This window comes from Haemorhous mexicanus, chromosome 5, assembly GCF_027477595.1.
Source record: "Haemorhous mexicanus isolate bHaeMex1 chromosome 5, bHaeMex1.pri, whole genome shotgun sequence".
In the NCBI taxonomy this organism is placed as follows: domain Eukaryota; kingdom Metazoa; phylum Chordata; class Aves; order Passeriformes; family Fringillidae; genus Haemorhous; species Haemorhous mexicanus.
In genome coordinates, this window is record NC_082345.1 from 66,679,920 (window position 1) to 66,701,284 (window position 21,365).

Consider the following 21,365-nt stretch of genomic DNA (forward strand, 5'->3'; position numbering starts at 1 on the left):
GAAATGTATTTTAATTTTCCAGGCCATAGCTATACCTATAATGTATCAGCTGCTTTGGATTGGATCACCAAAGTCATTCCTGGTTTTAAATGTTGCTGCATCTCCCCTTCCTGTGTAAGGGCCTGATAAAGTGACTCTCAGCAGCCACAGTTGGCTGCTGTCCTCTGGGCAATACCATTTTCAAGGCAAACTTTACCTGAGGTAGGTATCCAGGCACAAGATGGTGATGCTCAAGGTCATGGATTAGGCAGTATCCATCCTAATTTCCGGATACCACAGGTACTTGCATGAGCACACAAGGCCTGGCCAAGCTGGTACCAATAATTTCTCCAGCTGTGGTAGTTCAGCCCCTTTGAACCTCTAAATTCCCTCTGTGCAGAGCACAAATGTGGAGTGGTCTCAAAATCTTCAAGGTGGAAAGTTCTTTCTGCTGATAGATCCCCAGATGCAGATAATTTCCAAAAGACATACATAATAAAAACTTAACAAATACAATGGTCCTGCTCATTAATAAATTATAAAGTGAGTTGCATTTTCTTCTGCAATTAGGTAAATTCAACACTGACCTTTGCTCCAGAAGTCATTCTGGCATGCAGAGATAAAAACATTTCTGAGTGACTGAAATGAGGCACTGCCAGATAAATTCCTTTGTGAATTACAGTGAGGGGGTGGCTAACAATCCACTCTTTAGATTAAATATTTGAACAATTATACTAAAGTTGGAAATTTCCAATTTCTTATCATATTTCCAGATAATCTCAACCACAAAATGATCCCCCCAACTAAATCTCTAACAGAAAAAAGTTTACTACAATTTAAAATAAATTCCCCTCACTAGCTGGAAAACAATTAAAACTAAGTAAAATGTGGAACAAAAGTTTGCAGGTAGCCTTCTGAATCTCTGTCACAAATGGTATTTTCTCATTTTAGCCCCAGTACTCTCCTTTTGACCCATTTTTTTCATAATTTCTAATTTTCTGAGTGCCCCCAAAAAGGCTTGAATTAAATTTCAAGAAAATGGTAATACCTTATGAATGAAGAGAAAAGCATATAATTTTTATGGTGTTTAGAAATAGGTGATTGCATTCAAAAGATTTCATGTCTAGGACCCTTGCCTTTTTTCTGTGATTAGAAAATTGTTGTCTAAGTGAACTCATCATTATACTGGTATTACGATGAGTTTAAGATTTTATTGTTCATTTATGGCTTAAAAAGACCCACCTATGGTGACTGGAAGTATTTAAAAGCCCTCACTGAAAAACTACTTATAGCCTCTTAGTGTACCCTCATTGTCCATGCCCTTGTCATGAACTTTTACTGCCCTGACACTTTCTCTTACTGTTCTTTCCCAAACTGTTAGTAACAGCCAGTTTAGTTCAGGATATACAAATAATTTTCACAGAAAATAATAGGAAAAAAATCTCTTGATGTCAGGAGGCTTAAGGAAGTTGCTGGTGAACTGGAAGTGACAGCAAACTGTTGAGGTCAAGAGTGGTCAGTGGGAATTCTACAATAGATTATGTATTGATAAGGTTTTACCCTCCTCAGGGAATCAATGCATTGGGAAATGGCTGTTAAGATATTCAGCTGAACTGCAATTTAACATGATTTCAGAGTACTAAGTAGCACCACAGAAGTTGCTATAGAAACAAATATATTTTAAATTTATAAGACAGTAAGTGAGCATAATCTACTAGGTTGTAAGAAATCCATGGAAACCTGGAGGTTCAGGGCTGTCACTCCACTGCATTCTTGCTTCAAAAGCTCAGGGTTGTGCTCTATTTATTACCTTCAGTTGTACAGGCTCTGTGGGATGTAATCAAGCAGTTCTGATTTCATCTAGTAAGAAAATTGATATTTCACATATGTGAATCAAAATTTTTTGGAATACATGTATTGCAGTGGTCATTAAAATATTTTCATTTTTTAACACAGAAGATCAAAAAAATAGCAAATTTAGAGCCAATAAGGGTATTTGGAAACACTGATTACAAGCAGATTAGTGATATTGATGCAAATTATTCTTTCTGTGGCTGGTTTGTGCTCAGAAAGGATTACTAAGGAAATTGTAGTGGTTTAATTCCTGTGCTAACCAGGAATCTTCCCTCCTAAGTGATTTCAGGGAATCATTTGCAGCAAAGGAAGCTCTGGGTGAAGGTGGATATGTTCAGATGGTTCTGGATGGAGAATGACTTGCCATTTTTGTACATTTTGAATACATCATACTTGGGCACTACAGGTTCCTGTGCAGTACTGAGGTGTGGGTACAGGAGACAGACAGCATGGCACAATGAACTCAGTAACCCTTTCATTACTCACAGGCCTGAAAAAGCCCTTAGGGAGTGATTACTTTGCCTCATCACTCTCATTGCCCTGATATGGTTTATTTGCTTTCATCACTTGAAAACGTAATATTAATGATAAAAAATAAAGATGTTAACACTGACTTACTTTCTTCTATTGCTAAATAGTTTACAACTCATCATGTAGCTAGTGAAACTTTTTTTAAAATATCTCTGACCCTTTTTATCTTGTCACAAAGCAATTTAGTTTCTGGATATGTCTGAAAATATATTTGTTTTTAAGCTATCTTAAACAAATGTTCACAGAAGATTCTTAACGTGCACAAGCTCTGAGTAACATTTGGGTTAGGTAGATGATGTGGAGTTGGTGAGACTGGCATTTGTCCCTTCTGCAGAGTCATTGATACTATTTTGTACTGACGTGTGACTGACAGTAGCTAACCTGGATGGAAAGAGTAGAAGAAGGAACTGTTGTAAAACTTCTCCTCACACATCACTCCTCTTCTGCTGAGGCTTTACATGGCATCAGATAGAATTATTTAGAATATGTTCACTCAACAATTCACATCCCATATTTCATTAAACCTTAAAAAATGCCTTTGGCAAGATTTTGATGCTGTATCTCCATTTCCTTTTAAGCATGGGGATATTGCAAGAGCTTGAAGGAGAAAAAAAAATACATATTTTTTTTCCTGGAAATATCCAGGAAAACAAGAACTCTTAGGCCCTTTAATCTTCCTGCTGAAAAATTATGAACAAATTTTTTCAACCAGTCCTAGTGTAGTGGTATTTATATGAGGAAAAAAAGCAAAGATCAGATCTCTCTGACTAAGACCTTGCTTAGGAACTATTTCCCAGGACAAAAGCTCTGGAGCTCTAAAGGTTAAGTGTATCTTACTAACCACCACCTGATCACAGAGCTCAGGGTTAGCAGTAATTCTTTTGGACAATCCTGATTTTCAAGGAAAATTTTCAATTTTACCTCAGAATGTTTTAGTGGTAAAATACAATTATGTAATCTTAAAATAATTAATGCTTCTCGTGAGGATTAAAGTGCTCAGAGAGACTGTTTTTAAACTATTGCCAGTGAAATTAAGAGATGTTAGGACTCAAAAACATCCTTTATTATGCAATTAAGTTGATTCATAGAATCATAGGTCTATTTGAATAGATTGCTGTAAGAATTATATCATGTAAAGCCCTTTTTCTCAACAAGAAATGAGTAGGCTCAGTACAACCTAGGGTGTGTAAATCTCAGTATATGCTAGGGATAGAAAAGGAGGGAAAGATAAATGAAAGCTTGTATTGTAAGACATTTCAACACTTATTTCATAAAATCTACACTGTTTCTTCATAAAACTTACATTTGATTGTCAAATGTCAGTGAAAATGCTCACCAGCATAAAACTTTTAAAGGCTGCATGACAGAGATATTCCTGTGTTGTATGTTATTGGAGGAATTAACGTGAGCAGTAGAAGCTGTTAAGTATCACAAAGGGGCCATGCAATACCTTCTCTCAGAATCACAGGATTGTTAAGGTTAGTAAAGATATCTAAGATGATCAAGTCCAACTGTCAACCCAGTACCACCCCCATGTTCACCACAAACCATGTCCTCAAGTGCCACATCCACGTCTCTTGAACATTTCCAGGAGGGATGACTCCACCATTTCTCTGGGTAGCCTATTTCAATTCTTGACCACCCTTTCCATGAAGATATTTTTCCTAATATCTAATCTAAACTGCCCCTGGTGCAATTTGAGGTTATTTCCTCTTGTCTTGAGGAAATGCACTCACTGCATTCACTGGATCTCATGTAAAAATGTAATCTAAATCAAAACGTACTATATCAGGATAAAACCTAGATCAATCAGTAAAAATGACAACTAAAACAAGCAACTGAAGACCTTAGAGATTTGAAATAAATAAACTTTGTTAATAAAAAGTGAAAATAGAATGGTACCCTAAGGTAAACTAGATTTTAAAGTTGGCAAGCTTGAAAAAGCAGACTATGGTATTTTTCTTTCTCTCTCTAATAAATGAAGTATTGTAAGTATTAGATTGATAGAGTCTCACTGATTTATTCAATAAATAATCACAAACTGTTGGGATTATACTTACCAACTAAAAGTGGAAAAAATGTCAACAGGATTAAGGAATTATTTTCCTTCAACTACTATAAGAAGGGACTTGAATTTGTATGAGATAAAGCTGGTAAGGGAAAATTAGACTAATTGTTTTCTTTTTTCTTTTTTTTCACCGATAGGAGTACTTAAATTATAGATATTTTAAGTAATATTTCAAAAGTCAAAAGACAACCTGAAAAATTAATACTGAATTGTAGAGGAAAGTTAATCTAATTTCACCATCAAATGTTGATGATGAATACAGGTGCAACAGCACTTCAGCTGAATGCAGCTGGATTTTGAGTAATCCTGTAGTTCCCATGGGAACTGTGGGACAGTATAATTAAATTATCAATCATTTCTAAAACTAGAGGCACATCTTATTTGACAGCTTACTTGATCTTGGTGTTGACTTAGTGGTCGAGAGTGTGACAACTTCTCTGGCAGCCTTCTGTCAAGGATGTGTCCATTCTCCAGACGAGGCTCTCTGGGCTTGTCAAACCAATCTGTTTCCTCCCGACGGAGATGATAGGCTTTGAAAACCAAGGACAGGTCAAATGCTCTGGTCCAGTGCTGGGCAAAGGGCAAGAATGTGCATTGTGCATAGCAAACATGCAGAGTGGTTACTAATTGGCCATGCAGCTAAAGCAAAGTTAGAGGTGAGACTTGAGACATTGAACTTGAGCATTATTTAGGTGTTAGACAGCAAAGGGAGGAGATTCTGTTTATGTCAGAACCATGGATATTAAATACAGAAGATAACTCCCAAGTGCTATAGCCACTTCCTCATTCTGGCAGCTAAGATATACACTGCAGATTTTACATATATATAAAATGTTTGTTGAGAAAAATTTAGTCATATTGGGTATTTTACAGTAGACTAAGAAAAAACCCATAACTCAGAAAATCCAAATCAAGACGCAAAATAACCAACCCTCAAAATGCAGACTCCACTAATTCCCAAATTTCTGAACTGAGTACTGTGCAAAATATTTTGGAAATAATCTGGAACTACATATAAGAAAATTACAACCTCTTTATGAAATCGATATCAAACCAAATCAATGAAGATAGGAAACCAACCTATGTAAATGAAATTCTAAGCAGAAATATTACAGATGTTCTCATTTTTAATTCCATCCCCCGATTTTACAGTATGAACCTTTATGTATGGATTTTAATGTTCTTTCTGCAAAAATTCTACAAGACTAATATTACTCTTTGCAACAATAAATGTTGTATTAGGCATCTTTTGGGGATCAAATAACATAATTTCCCTGAAATCAGTTTTGCAAATGGATATATTTACGCTTACTGACTATTGGGACATAGGTGTCACTCTATTGGGATCAGAATCATGTCCTGTTTTCTTTTATGTTGCCAATCAGTGTAAACCAATGCAATGTTCAGGTAATTCAATGTAGAATGTAAGACAAGTTTGAATTTTATGATTTATTAAGCAAAATAAATTTGGAAATCAAGGGAAGACAATATTTGTTTTGGCAAAATCACAAGGAATTGCAAAACTTAAATAAGACCAGGTTTTTTTATAATAACAAGAGTGAATGAACATGACACAGAAAAGAATTCAAAAGTAAAAATGGTAGTTTTAATAATCTTTCCTATTTACTTGTGAAAATAAACATTATCTATTTGGTTTAAAAAATAATTTTAAAAAAATGTTAATGGGAAAAAAGGAAGTTGTGTTTTTTCATTACTCTTTTTCTAAAGTTTTTCAAAAAGAGGAATCATATATATGCATGGTTTTTATTTTAAAAGAATACATTGTACGGGGTAAAACAAACATTCTATATAATATAATAATCCTTCAAATTTTTTTTAAATCTTGATTCATATTATAGTTGATATTGTACAGTCTCTTCCTTCATGATTGTGCACGAACTTAATCTAACATGAAATGGTTTACTTAATAATATTTAGATAAGAATATATGAATTACCAGAAGCATTATAAGAGATTAGAGATGCTTATCTCACTACTGATTAGTTATTAACTGCTATCAATAAACCTAATTGATATGATGTAACATGCAAAAATTTCTTGTTTTACTCATTTATGCCAGTTGATCAGCACCTGCACAAAGCAGGCTTGTCCATAACTCATCCTGACAGAACTTCTTTCTGAAGCTTGCATGAAGAACCTAATACACATTCCTGACCCCAGATGCTAATGCTGGCTATCACAATCTGTGTCATCATTTGAGCAGAAGAAAGAATGATTTTTTTCCCTCCTGCCTCACTTAAAATAACATTTCCTGGATTACTACTCTTGAAAATGTAAAATTCCATACTATGGTTCAGACCACCCTACTTTTTTCAACTTTTTTTTTTTTTAATCAAACTGTGATGAATGTGTGTATTTTATTGAAATTTAAGAAGTTAGAAATATATGTGTATACAGACACACACACCCCACATTCACATGTACACACACACCCCATTGGTTTTGGCTTGCACAGCTGGGATTTGTCACAGCTGGAAACCTGACAACATCCAAGATGAATCACTGACAGTCTTAGAGAAGTCATCCTTTTATTCTAAGGTTAACATAATGCTGCCAGGTGCTTCCTCCCAAGCAGATTAACCAGGTGAGATTGAACTCCAGGCCGTGGGATCCAAGAAACTCAGAGAAGTAACAGTGATCACTCTAAATCCCACAAATGAAAAATTACAAGGAATCAACTGTGTTGATATCTTGATGTCTTGATATCTCAATTTTAAACTTCTAAACTCTGCTGAAGAATTTCCAAATTAGCATATTAAAGAAAAAAAAATACTTGAGGTGAGAGAAGGTACATTTTATACCTTCTGAACAGCAAGGACTATTTATATGCAAAAAATTGAGTACTAGCTTCAGCATTCTTGAAAATTAGTATCTTCAGCATACTTAATAATGTGTGGAAAGTGGCAGCTGTGGGGTTGGCAGAGATCTGTTTCCTGGATCAGAGTTTTCATGGTACTGGGAACCCTGAGAAAATCCCAGATGTTTCAAGATCTCAAAATGCTGTTTATTTTCAATGGGCAGCTCTGGACATTGTGCTCTTTTGACACAAGGCTACTTTTTTAGTAGGCTAGTTTGAAGTTTGGAATTCCAGTGTAAGCACTACTTATGTCCTGAAGCATGGTTTTAAAATTTGTTACAGTATGTACCTAGTGAAAAACAGAAGGTTGGACTCAAAGTCCTATTTGCATTCTCTTCCAGTATTTGTTATGGGATGTCACCTATAAAAAACAGAAAGTCATGCATGTCTCTGAATTTGAACCAAAGCAAAACAATTCAAATATAACATTTTAACTTAATTTTTAAAAGTCTTTTAAGATGATAAATCAAGCTGTAGCGCAAAAAGACTTTTCATAAGACAGAGCTGAAGACTAATTTCTTTAAGTGAAATCTCATCAAGACCACGCAGCAGTTGCTTAAAATAAAGAGAAGCTGCAAAGCAAATTGTGCTAAAAGGTTGGATGAAACATGCCAGAATAGCTGTCCACTGTCAGGGCATCAGATCACTACAGAGAAGAATGCAGTCCCTAAAAAAAGAAGGCCATGACTTTCTGTAGAAATGTATTTGCTTCTTTTAAACACTTTTTATCTTACATCCAAATTATATGAATTATTTTCGATACAGGTTATTTGCTATACGACTGCACATTTGAAAATAATGTCATGAAGTGTTTTGGTTTCCCAAGAAATAGGCCATTTGTGAAGACCAAATTTGATAGAAATTAGAAAAAGACTGCTGAAATTGGAAGCCCTGAGTGACATACCAATCTAATACAGAATACACAGGAATGGGTCGAACTAATGAGAGACTGATTTAAAACTGAAACGTGTTCAACTTGAAGTATTCATGTATGTCTTGTTCAAATGTATATGAGAACTATAATGCACTGTAGGGCAGATATGTAATTCCCTATGACCTGTTCATATGCAGTAGCATAGCATCAAAATGGATCTTTTTGGTTCGGGTTGGTTCTACTCTGTTTTCAGGAGGAAAAGTCCTGTATCTTTCACAATGTGACTCTAGAATGACCCATAAAAGTCACAAGCTGAGAGGAGACAAGATAGCATCTGCTTATTTAGGAAGAATGATATGAGTTTCAACTCCAGGAGTTCCTCTCAACTGCTTTCTGATTTAATTATAGGACTCTGTGTGCTAAGAATTGAAGGACAATAAAAACAGTTAAACTTCTGATAAATATCAAAATAGCTGATGACCCTGAGTCTCTCCTGAAACATAGAGTTCATGAGGGGGTTATAAATATCTAAGAAATATGAAGAGAAACTTACAGAACAAACCCCTTAGTATGAAGTATGAGAAAGGCAAATAGATATTTTTTTCTAATGCTTATGAAAGATTTAGCATGTGTAAAAAATCAATAATGCAATAATGAACGGAGGTTAGTAGAAATGTGAAAAATAAACCATACTACTTCATAATCATGCAAATATGTCTTTTGAGACAATCATTGCCATTTACAGACAATAGAGCGCATGCAAAGTCTCTTTTATTGTGCAGTAAATACACATAAGAAAAAGTTAATGGAGTGCATACAATTTTGAACATATTCATTTCATTTGCCTTCAAACTGTCTTTATGATTTTTAAACAATTTAGAATATATTAATTCTGAACTGACTCAAACAAAACTGATACATAATTTGCAATTATTAACTCAACATCAGCTTTAACATTCTGCTGTACTTATTCAGAAGCAGCATTTTTAATTGCACTATTTATAATACATCAGAAAGGTTCCTTTCATGAACTTAAGTGAGATAAACTCTTGTGCTTATTTGGCAGACGTGTATGGGGTGCATATAAAACCAGCTACGCTGCATAACCCATGAACAGAAGTAAAATACTCTATGTCCTTTATTGAAGTATGAGATTGTCTTGCACCATTCAAAGACAAATTATCTTACATAATCACAATTCTGAATGCACAGAAGTCCACATGACAGGATGCTTTCAACAAACCATATGTAGAATGTTATTTTGCTATCACGTTAAGCTCTATATGGTTCTAACATATAATATGTACCTAATGAATAGACTATTTCTATATAAACACAGATCTAAATTGGTGCATCAGGAGATGGAATTATCATTTTTTGAGTTCTATCATGAAATTTCATGCACATAAAATTACTGGAGTTTTTTAGAGATTTGGGAGATTATTTCCAAATCCCAACAAAAACTACTGCAAATAAGTTCAATGATTCACAGTCACTGGAGAGAGCTGCACATAAAGACTGATGGCAGAATCTGTATTGTACATGGAATGTTCTACACAGTATCATTGAAAAGTAGACATAAACAAGTGAAAAGGAAAATGCACAAGCAAACCAAAAGGAAAGCAATCAACAACAATATAGTAGCATGCAATAGTAGCTTAACACCATTCAGAAACTGTTAGGGTAAAATAAAAAATATCAAATACGACAAAAGAAATCAACCCCCAAAAATGAAGATACACAGAAGATGCACCAGGGAACAGAAAAAGAACAAGTCTTTGAAGTGTAACAAAAATCAGACACATGCATAGAAATGAGGATTTGCGTTGTGATAGTAAGATACCAGTCTGAGGCCTAATTTACCTTCACTGTCTGACATGGCATGCTGGAAGTCATCCATGATGAAGGCTATATCTCGATCATAGCCTCGAGTCCGTGACTCCTCCCTCATATGCTGCTGGACCTCAGGTAATGAATGGCTCGATCCAAACTGGTCCCTGGTATCTGCAGATATTGGTGGCAAGGGTCCAGCGGCTGCTCTTGCCATTCCCATTGGCTGTCCAACAGGACTTAGTGGGCTCTCCTCCTCTGAGTTCTGTGCTACTATTGGGATCCTTCCCCTGCTTTGGCTAATAGGTAGACTGGTGGGTTTAGTTCTTCCAGAAGGTGCTGCATGGCTAAAGGAAACATCTAAAGGTTCAGCTTCTTGGGCTTTCAGTCTTAAAGAAGAACTGGAAGAATCCCTTTTCAATGACAGATCGAGCCCATACACTGAGGAGGGTCTAGATGAGGGCCTAGATCTACTACCACTGCTATAAGACTTGTCTGCTTCATCTTGTAGTGCAGATCTCATTGTTGGACCTAGTGCAGTCCCAAGGCCTGCTCCAATGGATGACGTCAGTGGCGGCCCCATGTACTTCTGTTGGTCACTGATGTTTTTTCTAAGGCCATAAGTGATATCATCCTGAAGAAGCCTTGCCCTAGTAGTAATTCCCCCAAGTGTTGAAGTGCTAGAAGTCATATAGCTTGAATAGTCAGGCTCAAGGTCTCTGCTTTCTTGGATAGGTGAAAACTTTGTTAGTTTGGGGTCTATCAAGGCTTTCTTGTGTTTTGACTGCTTCTGGTAAAGGAGGGCTGCTGGGAGCTGCTTAGCAGCCTGTTTCTCAAGAGTAAGCCTACCTATGCTGTATTTCTCAGATTTTGGAAAATGCCTGTAGCTGCCCTCTCCATGGTAATACTGTGATAGACCAGCCAGATGATCAAGACTTTCTGCACCTCTACGGAACTCTTGCTTTATCTGGTGTTTCAGAAGTTTGAGCTCATAAGGATCCTCCATTGGGTCTTCATCAGCTTTAACATAGGAATGTAACCTAGAGGAAGTCTGCAGTGGTGCCAGGAAGTCTGACACTTCTTGTGCTCTCCTGGCCTCAGTTGTGAGAAGAAGTCGATCTGTTTTGGTCAGATCTTTCTCGTGGAGGCTAAAACTGGAACCAAGAGCTCCTGTTCCTTTAGTAAGTTCTCCTATATCATCAATCAGCACATAATTTCGGGGTGTATGGTGGTGGTCTATATCTGCATAGAATGAATCTGCAGATATGCTTGATATAGGGCTGCTTGCTATGCTGTTTCTCTCATCTAGTCCTATCCTTAAGTCCAAGGTAGAGTATTTACTGCCCAGCTGGGAAACTGCATAACTATTGTCAGTCGAAACTGGTGCTATCATGAGAGGCTGATTGCGAATTACATCATAGTTTGTTGTTATCTTAGGCTCCATGTACAATGTGGTCTGTCTTGGCTTTGGCTGTATCACCATCATCTGTGATGGGAGTTGATATGATGGCTGTTGAGATGGTGGAGGTTGAGCCTGTGGGGTAAAGGACATAGTAGCTCCTGTTTGGAATGCTGTCTGGGTCTGATAGGGTGAAACCTGCTGGTGATACAAAGGCTGCTGTTGTTGGTAATGTGACTGCTGTGTGAACTGAGTTGGTGCTTGAGTTGGCAGGGCAGGAGATGAATACTGATATTGAGCATATGGGCTTGTAGCAGGGGCAAACTGTGTTTCTGGCTGGGTTTGTGGTGGCATAAACTGGTTAAATTCTGTCTGGGGTGCAGTACGTGGTCTTTCCAAGCCATGCTGAGTTTCTATTCTGGTTGACCTGGTATTATTAACTTCACTGTCTGACATATAATCACGTTCTTCGGCTACTCCTTGGAGATAGGCACGCTCTCTCTTTTCTCTTTCTTTTAGCAGGGCTTCTTTCCTCCTATTAATGCCCATTTCCAAGTATCTCAACTTGGCATCTATTTCTTTTTCCTCCTCATCTAGCTCTGCTTGCTTCTTCCTAAGCTTGGCTGACTCACGCTCGACCAGATCCAATTCCCTGTCTATATCCTGAAGAATTTTGGCTCTGGCCATAGTGGTGGTCCTACAAATCCTTCTCCGTGAAACTGATCCCACAGAAGTATATGGGGACTGAGTTCCTGCTGTTGCTTCCTCTGGAGGTGGATTGGGCAGAGTCCTCTTCACCTTCTTTTGAGTGCTGGATGGAGTCATGCCTGAAGAACCTTTTGACTGCAATAGAAGAAACAAGACTGAATCACTATTCTGAAGGGAAATTAATCACAAGTTATTTAATTTTTTTCACGGTATTTTAACTTAACCACAAACTTCCTTTAAGACAGAAGAAATTTTGTATCTGTGATTAAGCAGCAGAAAGTAGAAAGGAAAATGGTCATCAGTCTACTAAAGATGAGCAATCTAATGCAAAAATAAGGGTGACACTCTCTAGGACTTTGCTTAGACTAAGATTAAAAAATCTACCTTATATTCTTAAAGTTTATGAAATTTATTCTTTAAAACTTCTGCATAGTTATACATAAACATATTCAATGCATATGTGTGTGGGGGGGAATATATGTACATATACACGTCCCTTTTATATAACATTTAATTTAATAAAAACTATTTATAATTATAAATTGACTTATATAAGCATTCATAATTAAATTTATATGTAATCTGTATAGTCAAATAGATGACTCTGATCCCGACATTGAATGCACACCCATAAGTTTGTACTGAAATCCAGACAAAAAAGAGAACTTTCTAGTGAAAAGACAGATAGTTCTTACATGATTTTGTAATTTTTTACCTCATATGTGATGCTATATATGTTTGGTTTTTTTAGGGGATTTTCTTGTCCCTAACAAAACTGGTATAAGCTTTCTTCAGTTCACTGAAGACTTTCATAAATGAAATTCATTCCAGTTAGGAAGCTACAGTTTAGAACTTAAAAAAAAAATAATCAGCATAAAAGTATAACAATTTAATTCCATCCCAATGTCCAGACTTCCCCACAGTTTATGGTAGAAGAGTGACTCATCCTGATACAGAACTATCTACCTTAAGCTGATAATTTTTTTTGAGGTGCAAATGTCTCTCATCAGCTAAGGAAGTAGACAATGCAACTGGTTAGATGCAAGTCAATTTGCATCCTAAATCACTAATGGGTTTGAATTTTTTTTTTAAAGTTTAGGCTCCCACACAATATATACAGATTAAGAAGCAGGACCTAAATGATTTTGAAATTATATCTTATCTCCATTAAAGCTTCTTACAAATCTTGCCTTAGCAAAGAAAAAGAGATTGATCTACACACATACACTGAAACAAAAGTGTATGTGTACACTGAAACAAAAGAAAAATCAGCTCAGCCGTTACAAAATGCAGACATGGTACTACCAACATAGGGAAACCTTTTAGCCCAGTTTAATAAGAGAAGAATAAAACCAATTTTGATCAAATTACCTCTCCTGCCTCTGCAGAAAATGAAAGCATTTCTGCAAGGATTAACTGCTTTCAATTAAAAATGGCATTTATTTTGGCATTCAGATAAGATATAAATAATATTAGTTTAAAGTAGGCGTTTATAAATCAGTATTTTCTCAGTTTATTTTGATATAGCATCACTAAACTGTACAGGTTTTTAAGAAGTGTTGACAATTCCCTTTTGCTGGTCCTGTTTTAGCTAGCTTTAAAAAATTGTAATAATCAACACATTGTTTGCCACAGATCTTTAAGGAAGCATTCACCATCTTTTCAAACACCATTTAAGCTCTTTTATTCTCTTCATCTAAATTCCATCAACTTTTGCACGTTTAATATTTCAATAAAAGCAATTTAATCTTTTCAGCTTCCCATGGCCATTTCACAAACTCATGTTGTGCCAACAAATCAAAGGAGCTAATTTTATCTTGCTCAGTGTGCACTTATAAGCAAAGACAAATTAATCATCTACAGTAGGTCTAGTTGGCTTATCCTTTATATTGTAAAATCAGTGTAATACCACTGTTATTTCCCCCTCCTGAACTGAAATAGGGATTACAGATGGTGAAGCAGTCACAGATGGTCACTGGTATTGAGAAGTGCTATTAATAAAACAGTCATTAAAAGGTCTACAATACTTTATGGAACTAATATTTTCAGATAATAGTTAAGTTGCTGATGCATAAATCTCAGTGTCAGATTACTGTGAGTTTTAACAAAAAAAAATTGCTTTTAGATCTCTCTGTATATGAAGAAACTTAGACTAACAGATATTATAGGAAGATGTTACACTTGCTGTTGAAAAAGTATTGATAACCTCTAGCTTTTAGGTTCCATTCTCCCAAAAGGAAGGTTTAATTGCTTTTACCTAAGATTTATACTGGGAAAAGAAATAAAAAATTAGTATTGTAATAAAATGTGTGTCTTTTTCTTGTTCCTGGATATTTCCATCATCACTTATGTTAGCATGCTCCCTGGGAACTGTCTTAGTAGACTGAAGGGAAGTTCAACTGCAATATTTTGACAGACATCTTTGAAGTGACTTTTATTAGTTTTTGTATTTCCTTTGAATTTGTTAAATAACATGGGGAAAATAAAAAGGCAAGATAGGGCTGATCTTTGCCAAATTCTAATCTCTTTATCAAAAAGAATTGGGAGTGGAAAGTAATTGTGCTGTCTAGCCCTATCTCTGTATGTTTGGTCATTGTCTCACATTTATAATGTATGCTCATTTGACATCTGAAGTACTCAAAGGAAAGATGGGGCAGAAACCTTCATGAGACCACTCTGAAGCCACATAAAATTATCAAATACAAGCAGGCATTATTTGACCTTACAATCACTGGTTAAAGGTTAAGTTAGATGTCAGGCAGGTGACCTTAGAAGCTTTCTGACTGAATAAACAATGAAGTTTTCTACTATATTTTACCATGATTTTCATCTTAATTCTAGTCAGTTTACTTCTAGCTAACTATTAGCAACCTCACTAATTTTTAAAATAATTTTTTGTTCAGCAAATGACCACTCTAAATGTCGAGCACAACTTCCAAAAAAAACTAGAAGTAATTTATTCTGGATTTTTTTTTACCATGATGTTCATATAAATGTTATTACTTTATTACTGGCCCTTGTATAATTTTACACTAGTATGGGACATCCCTTCAGGGTGGACTTAATGATAATCAGCCATGCTGCTGAGGCAAAGCTGACCTTGTTAAAATAAGGCAGAAGCTCATAATTGAAATAAAGCCACAGAGAAGTTCTCTGCAATACTGCAAACTAAAGAACAGAGGAACAAACTATCTTCCCCTTCCACCACCACTCCTTAAGCCTAACAAAGTTTTGTATAAACATAGGAGGAAATCTCAACATTGCAGTTCAGTGACAAGATAACATCACAGTAAGGAAGTAAAAGACTGAGCTGAAGGTTGCATGCAAACGGATTTAGCAAAATGTTGCCTTTGTGCCTTGCCAATACCCATTAGTCTTGATGTGAGTTATTGTCTGAGTTGGAATTTAGAGGGGTCATCTGGAAAAAGGCTTGTGAACACTGTTAAATGGTGTGGTGACTTTGGAATAACTCTTTTGCAATGATCACCCTGTTCCTTGTGAATCTTTCTAAAAATACCTTCTTTTACCTATTTTTGTCTCTTTTAACTTGATGTCATTGTTGATGAAGACAGCAAGACTCTGACCCACTACAAGAATCAGTCAGTTACTAGGAAATGCTAATATGTTCTGCTGCTTTTTATCTGTTTTAAAGAGATAGATTACTTTGGGGGACTGAATGGCTCAGGATACCTGTGATGAATTTCTACCTCTAAACACTGTGTTTGATTCTAGCTACACAGTCTGTCTTGTCCTCTTCTCAGCTGATTTTTTGAACATGATATGCTGCTCTCCATTCAGGTAGCCATGTTTGGATATTAGTTTCATTTGCTCAGAAGTTCAGCTTTGACACTTGAGCATACAATTCTTGCATATTTCTTGCATGTTTTGAATTTTAATAGTAAAAATGTAATCCTTATTATTCATTCCTGTTTTAAAATTTCCCGTGATCACAACACAACTTCTTTGGTCCTCTTTAGATAAAATCCTGAAAATATTGTATACAATATGTATACATATATGCATTTGCAGGAGCCAATCACAGTTGTGATGACAGCATCTTATTTGTGATCACCAGGCTATATAATAGACACAGTGATGTCAGACTACTACAGCCTGTGGTGCTGTGAAAAGCAATAGTAAAGTGGATAATAGATGAGGCTACTCCTCTGCCACAATCCCCAGAAGACTCAACAGCACAGTGAAAATGCTGTTCTGTACTGCAGAAGAACAAAAACTCACTTTCTGCAGGGCTAGATTCTCTGAAACATTTGATGCTAATTTGCAACAGACTTGAAAAGCCAGCAGAAAGTTGGCTGCATTCTGATTTTTCTGCTACCAGAAAAACAATGAAAATAATATTATTTTTGTCTTCCAACAAGGACCATGAAGTCAAAAAACTGTCTCAGAAAACTTATGGCTAGCATCAGGTTGAGAGATGAATGCTGATGTGTTAATGAAATTATTAGGAATAAACTGTTTTAACCAGATAAGATATGAGGTAGTGGAGGGATAGAAATTACTCTCTCATTCAGAAAAAAAAATCACCTAGGGTTGGGACCAATGCAGATTGTTAGGGTGAAGCCTGTGCTGTACCTCACTTTACAGCTCTCACATCTTGGATTTTTCATGCAACAAAAACCTTCCCAAATGCAACCCCCCAAAGCCACAATATACACAGTTAAAATTGCAATTGTAAGACAGCTGTTCTACCTATAAAGGGTTGGAATTTGTTACTCAGTACTACAGAATGTGCTCTTCATTGCTAGAAATGTATCAGAAGAGTCAAAGTTTTGGCAATTCATTATTTTAAACATTTAATTTACTACAAAGAATCCATGGAAATCTGTTATCATTCATTAAGGACTTCTCAGTAACTTAACAGTATCTTTAAAATTGCTTGCAAATGAGACTCAACTCCTAAAGATATAAACACTAGTATTAGATTACTGCATTTTAAGTATGGAATCCTTAACTACATCTTCCGGTAGGTGCAGAGGTCCTGAACAATGTTTTGTAACTTGTCCTGTGCAAAGAAAATTTCTCATGTAAGTTTTTATGGACACCTCTAGACTTAATAACCATTATGTGGTAACTGCTGATGAGAAGGCACCACCTTTGTTAACCCCTGGTTAACAAATGTTAGAGCAAGAATAATGAGAAGCTTCTCTCCACTGGCTAAGGCTGACACAGGGACACTTCTACAGCATGAAGAACCACAGAGGGTGGGGACCCTCCAATGAAGCCATCAGGTTAAGGGAAGCAGATGAGCTGTGTATGGTAAGGAAAATATATTAAAACATTTATTTAATAGAAGCAGGTCTCATTATCAGTGCTGAGAGTGGGGTAACACATGCTCTGAACAAATTCTAACCCATAGTAAAACCTTATCATACAACCAGAACTGCCTTGGCTTGTGTGCCATTGCTGGCAAGAGTAGTGGAAGACTAATTTGATGAGCTGAATTTGGCCTTGTATAGAGGAGTGAAATGCCCTGCTTCATGAGTAATATACTAGAGCTTTCCTTCAATGTAACTCCTGTCCTTTTCTTTCCTGCAAGTATGTTGCTCTGGGGTCTGAGCAGTCAGGCAGAAAACTAGTTTGTAAATCACTACACAGCAGCACTGAGATGTCAGTCAGTCTGTTTTTCTTTTTTTTTTTTTTTTTTTTTTTGTTTTCCCCACTCCTTTGGAGGCCTCTAAAGATAAATTTATTTTCTGTTAACACCGATTTACAATTTTTAGAAATAGTCTATTCCAAAACAATAAGATTTTTTTTCCATTTTTTTTGCTTTCCTTCATGTCAGTCAGAGTCATTCCTTTCTCAGATAAACACTTTTGTACTTTCCATTCCCTTACTCCTTCATTTTCTCTGTGAAATTGTTTGAAATTGCCATTTTCACTTCAAATGCAAGGGAGACAGCACAGTGCACTTCCTAACAGCTGACATGAGACACCAACTTCTATCCTCAGTTAAACACATAAAAGCCCATATGCTTCTTTTGATCATGAGGGGAGAAAGGAGAAATTCAAAGGAAATTTGGTATGCAAACGACAGACAGATGTGGCCCTTACACTGTGATTTTCAAAGGGATCTAAATCTACATTTCATCTACTTTATGAGAGCAGATGTAATAGTTGTTCCCAGTTGTTTGCACAGAAGACACTTTTACACAGTCTAACTGATTTGGGATTCATTTGGAACAGGAATGACAAATTTGCCTATAAAGGGTAATGGGGCAATTCCCCTCTCAATTTGTAAAAATGAGAAATAGCAGTTTAAATCAGCAGTAATACATCACTGAAAAATCAGTTGGTAAGAAAAAATGAAATCCATTGTTTTGAAACTTTGATTTAAATAGTAGAATTGGAACAAGCTTCCATGTATGTGCATCCAAAGGATTTTAGACAACATACAAATTATTCAGAAGCTTACATTTTAATTCCCTTATTTTACCTCTACAGATCATATCTATACTGTTTGCTTTTTCTGCTCACTGAAAACAGTTTTGTTTCCCAATTGCCTAAGTACAATTCATCACTTTTTGTAATTTTTTTTTTCTTTCATAGCTTAAGCCTTAAAAGGGAAACATTTCTGGTTAACTCACAGTGATGTTAGCTTCAAAACTCATTATTTGCTTATTTATTCCTAATTTCTTTTCCCTCTCTGCTACCCTTTGCTGTTTATATTTTCCACCATATTACTTGTATTTGCAAGATGTACTGGGATAGCAGTTTATGTGAGGGATTCACTGTTTAATTATATTAAATGTATCCAGAATTACAGGTATCTCAGTTACTTTGCAATGGAGAAAAATCTCTGGCAGATTGATTCAGACAATGGGCATCTCTCAACCAAGACAAAGAGTCAAATTGTCAGAGTTCAGTACTGCTTCTGCATTGGAATCTCTTTACCAAATGGGCTCATTGTTTTCCCCATTATTCAATCTCTGAGAAAGAAGAGAAGGAAAAAAAAGGAAAAGGAAGGGAAAGGGGGAAAAGAGAGAAGGGGGAAAGTCTGTCCTCCAACCAGAGGAACGTGGTCAGAATTTCTTTTCTGAATGACAAATACAGATTTCATACTTTGCTATGAAAGGCTTGAAAACATTGCAGGAAATATACAGCTGCTATGCAGGCAATAGCTACAGATGCTTCCTAAAAGCTTGTCTTTATTTGCTTTGTACTGAGATATGTTAAATATTCTCAACTATTTTATTTATATATCAGTATACTAAAAAATATTGAGGGACTTCACAGAAAGAAAATACTATTCTACCCTTGTTACACTACTGTGTTTTCAGTATCAACTCCAGCTCATACTCTGAGAGCTAAAGTACTACAGCTCTACTCCAGGGCCAAAGCCTGAAAAAGAATTTAAAACAAATCCCTTTGTCTGTGAATGAAAATCTTATAACTTTTAAGAAGATATCCAAGTTTTGTTTAAAATAAAAAAGGAACAAAATGAATGGATTTTTCTATACACTGTCTTCCACATGACTCAGGAAAGTTTCTGAAGAGGAGAATTCTTAAGCATATTTTAATTTGACAACCCAAAAGATTATGATATAAATGACTAAACAGAGGACAAAGAGTCTATGTAGGAGTCTATGTATTGAATAACAATAACTTGAACAAGAGAAAGATTCACTACATGGAGAAATAAAAATGGCAGAACTAGAATTCCTCTGAGGTAGATACTTAACAAGATTAACTCAAAGCCTCTAGATTCATGGTGACTGTACTATAACATTGTATATTACACTACAACATAATTAGTGCTCCTTAATCATCCATCACTTCTTTTTCTCCCCTCTGGCGTTTCACTGACAGTTTAAAAAGAATTTTACATAAATACAGAACTGAAAATAATCCAAACTTCTCTGCCAAAAGGTTATCAGAAGTTATCAAAAGTTCTATGATGTGGATTGACAATCTCATGCTTGTGATAAAGATACAGATATTGTTTGCACATGATGAGCCCTGTCTCCAATACAACCCATTTTTGGATTTAACTAACTGATAACAAAGAACTGTACCTTAGTAACGTGTTTCAATACAGAGGCAATGCGAGTCTCCCACTGGTAATATAAATAGGCTATACTAAAGGATATTGTACCTAAATATTAACTGCTAGCTCTGGGATTTGTTGATTGCAAAGCTACTCGTGGCAATAGAGAAAGGCATCACTCAACTTTATCTTCAAATAACAAAATCCTTGCAATAAATCTTTCTGCATGTAATGAAATAGCCTTAGCATGGGCTCTCTCACTAATAGAAATCAATAATACAACATTTCCCATCATGTAACACACAGATCAGTATGTGTCATACCCCTCAGTCAGAATAATACATTTCATTTGAAACTCAGATCTCATCTATGGAAAAATTTACAGGATTATAAAGAATATTTTCCCAGTAAATGAGAATATACTTTAATTTCTTTTCCTTTGCAATCTAACTGAGAATCTTGGCCAGAAAATACTCGTGATAAAAATTCAGAACAGTTTATACTTATCAGTATGATAGGCATATGCTGAATTAGCACCATCTGTTTTCAACAGATATCAGGCTACTTTGCAAACTTTTGGCAACAATTAAAAAAAAAAACTAACTAAAAAATACTGAAACAATCAACACTAACTCCCTCTTTATCTTTGAAAGAAAGGAAATATCAATCTTGTTTCATAGGGAATGAAAAAAAAAAAACAAAACACAAAAACCAAACAAAAATGGTGTGAGAAAATCTTGGCTTTTTCTGCCTCTCCTTCACTACAGACTTCCTCCACAGGATGGGAGCTGACGAGACACCACATGCTGTGGCACAGCCCTTGTTTGTTCACAGGAATGAGGATTCATCTGCCTAAGCACAGGCACATTGAGCAGAGTTAATCTGAGCCAGTCCTCCAGACTCCTGAACTGCAAGAAAAGTGCCATTTTTCTTCAGCTCACTCCATAATCACACCTGTTTGTCTTGACAACTGTGGAAACAGCCACATGTAACACAGATGCCACCAGTAAATGTCTCAGGACAGGAGGTCATTCTCCCTCATCACAACTTGAGCAGTTTCAATTCCTGCTTTTGGCTCCTCTGCTTGAAGCAGAGTTTTAATCCTTTTGTTTTTTTGCAGGAATCTCACCACCTCTTCAATTCTTCAGAAATTACACCTCTCCTCAGCAATCAAAAGTTCTGGCTTTGGCTCAGTTTGATCATTCAGGCAATATTTACTTTATTCTGTACTCATGATGCT

At 35.9% G+C, this 21,365-nt stretch overlaps 1 protein-coding gene across 1 annotated transcript in view; it reads right to left on the reverse strand.

Moving 5' to 3' along the window:
- Positions 1–21,365, reverse strand: part of PCLO (piccolo presynaptic cytomatrix protein) — a 110,589-nt gene that overhangs the window by 68,617 nt on the left and 20,607 nt on the right. The window contains exons 2-3 of the mRNA XM_059847450.1: positions 10,048–12,256; positions 4,826–4,962 (exon numbers count right to left, since the gene is read on the reverse strand). Of these exons, the coding sequence (XP_059703433.1) occupies positions 4,826–4,962; positions 10,048–12,256 (2,346 nt within the window). The remainder of the gene's footprint in view (positions 1–4,825; positions 4,963–10,047; positions 12,257–21,365) is intronic.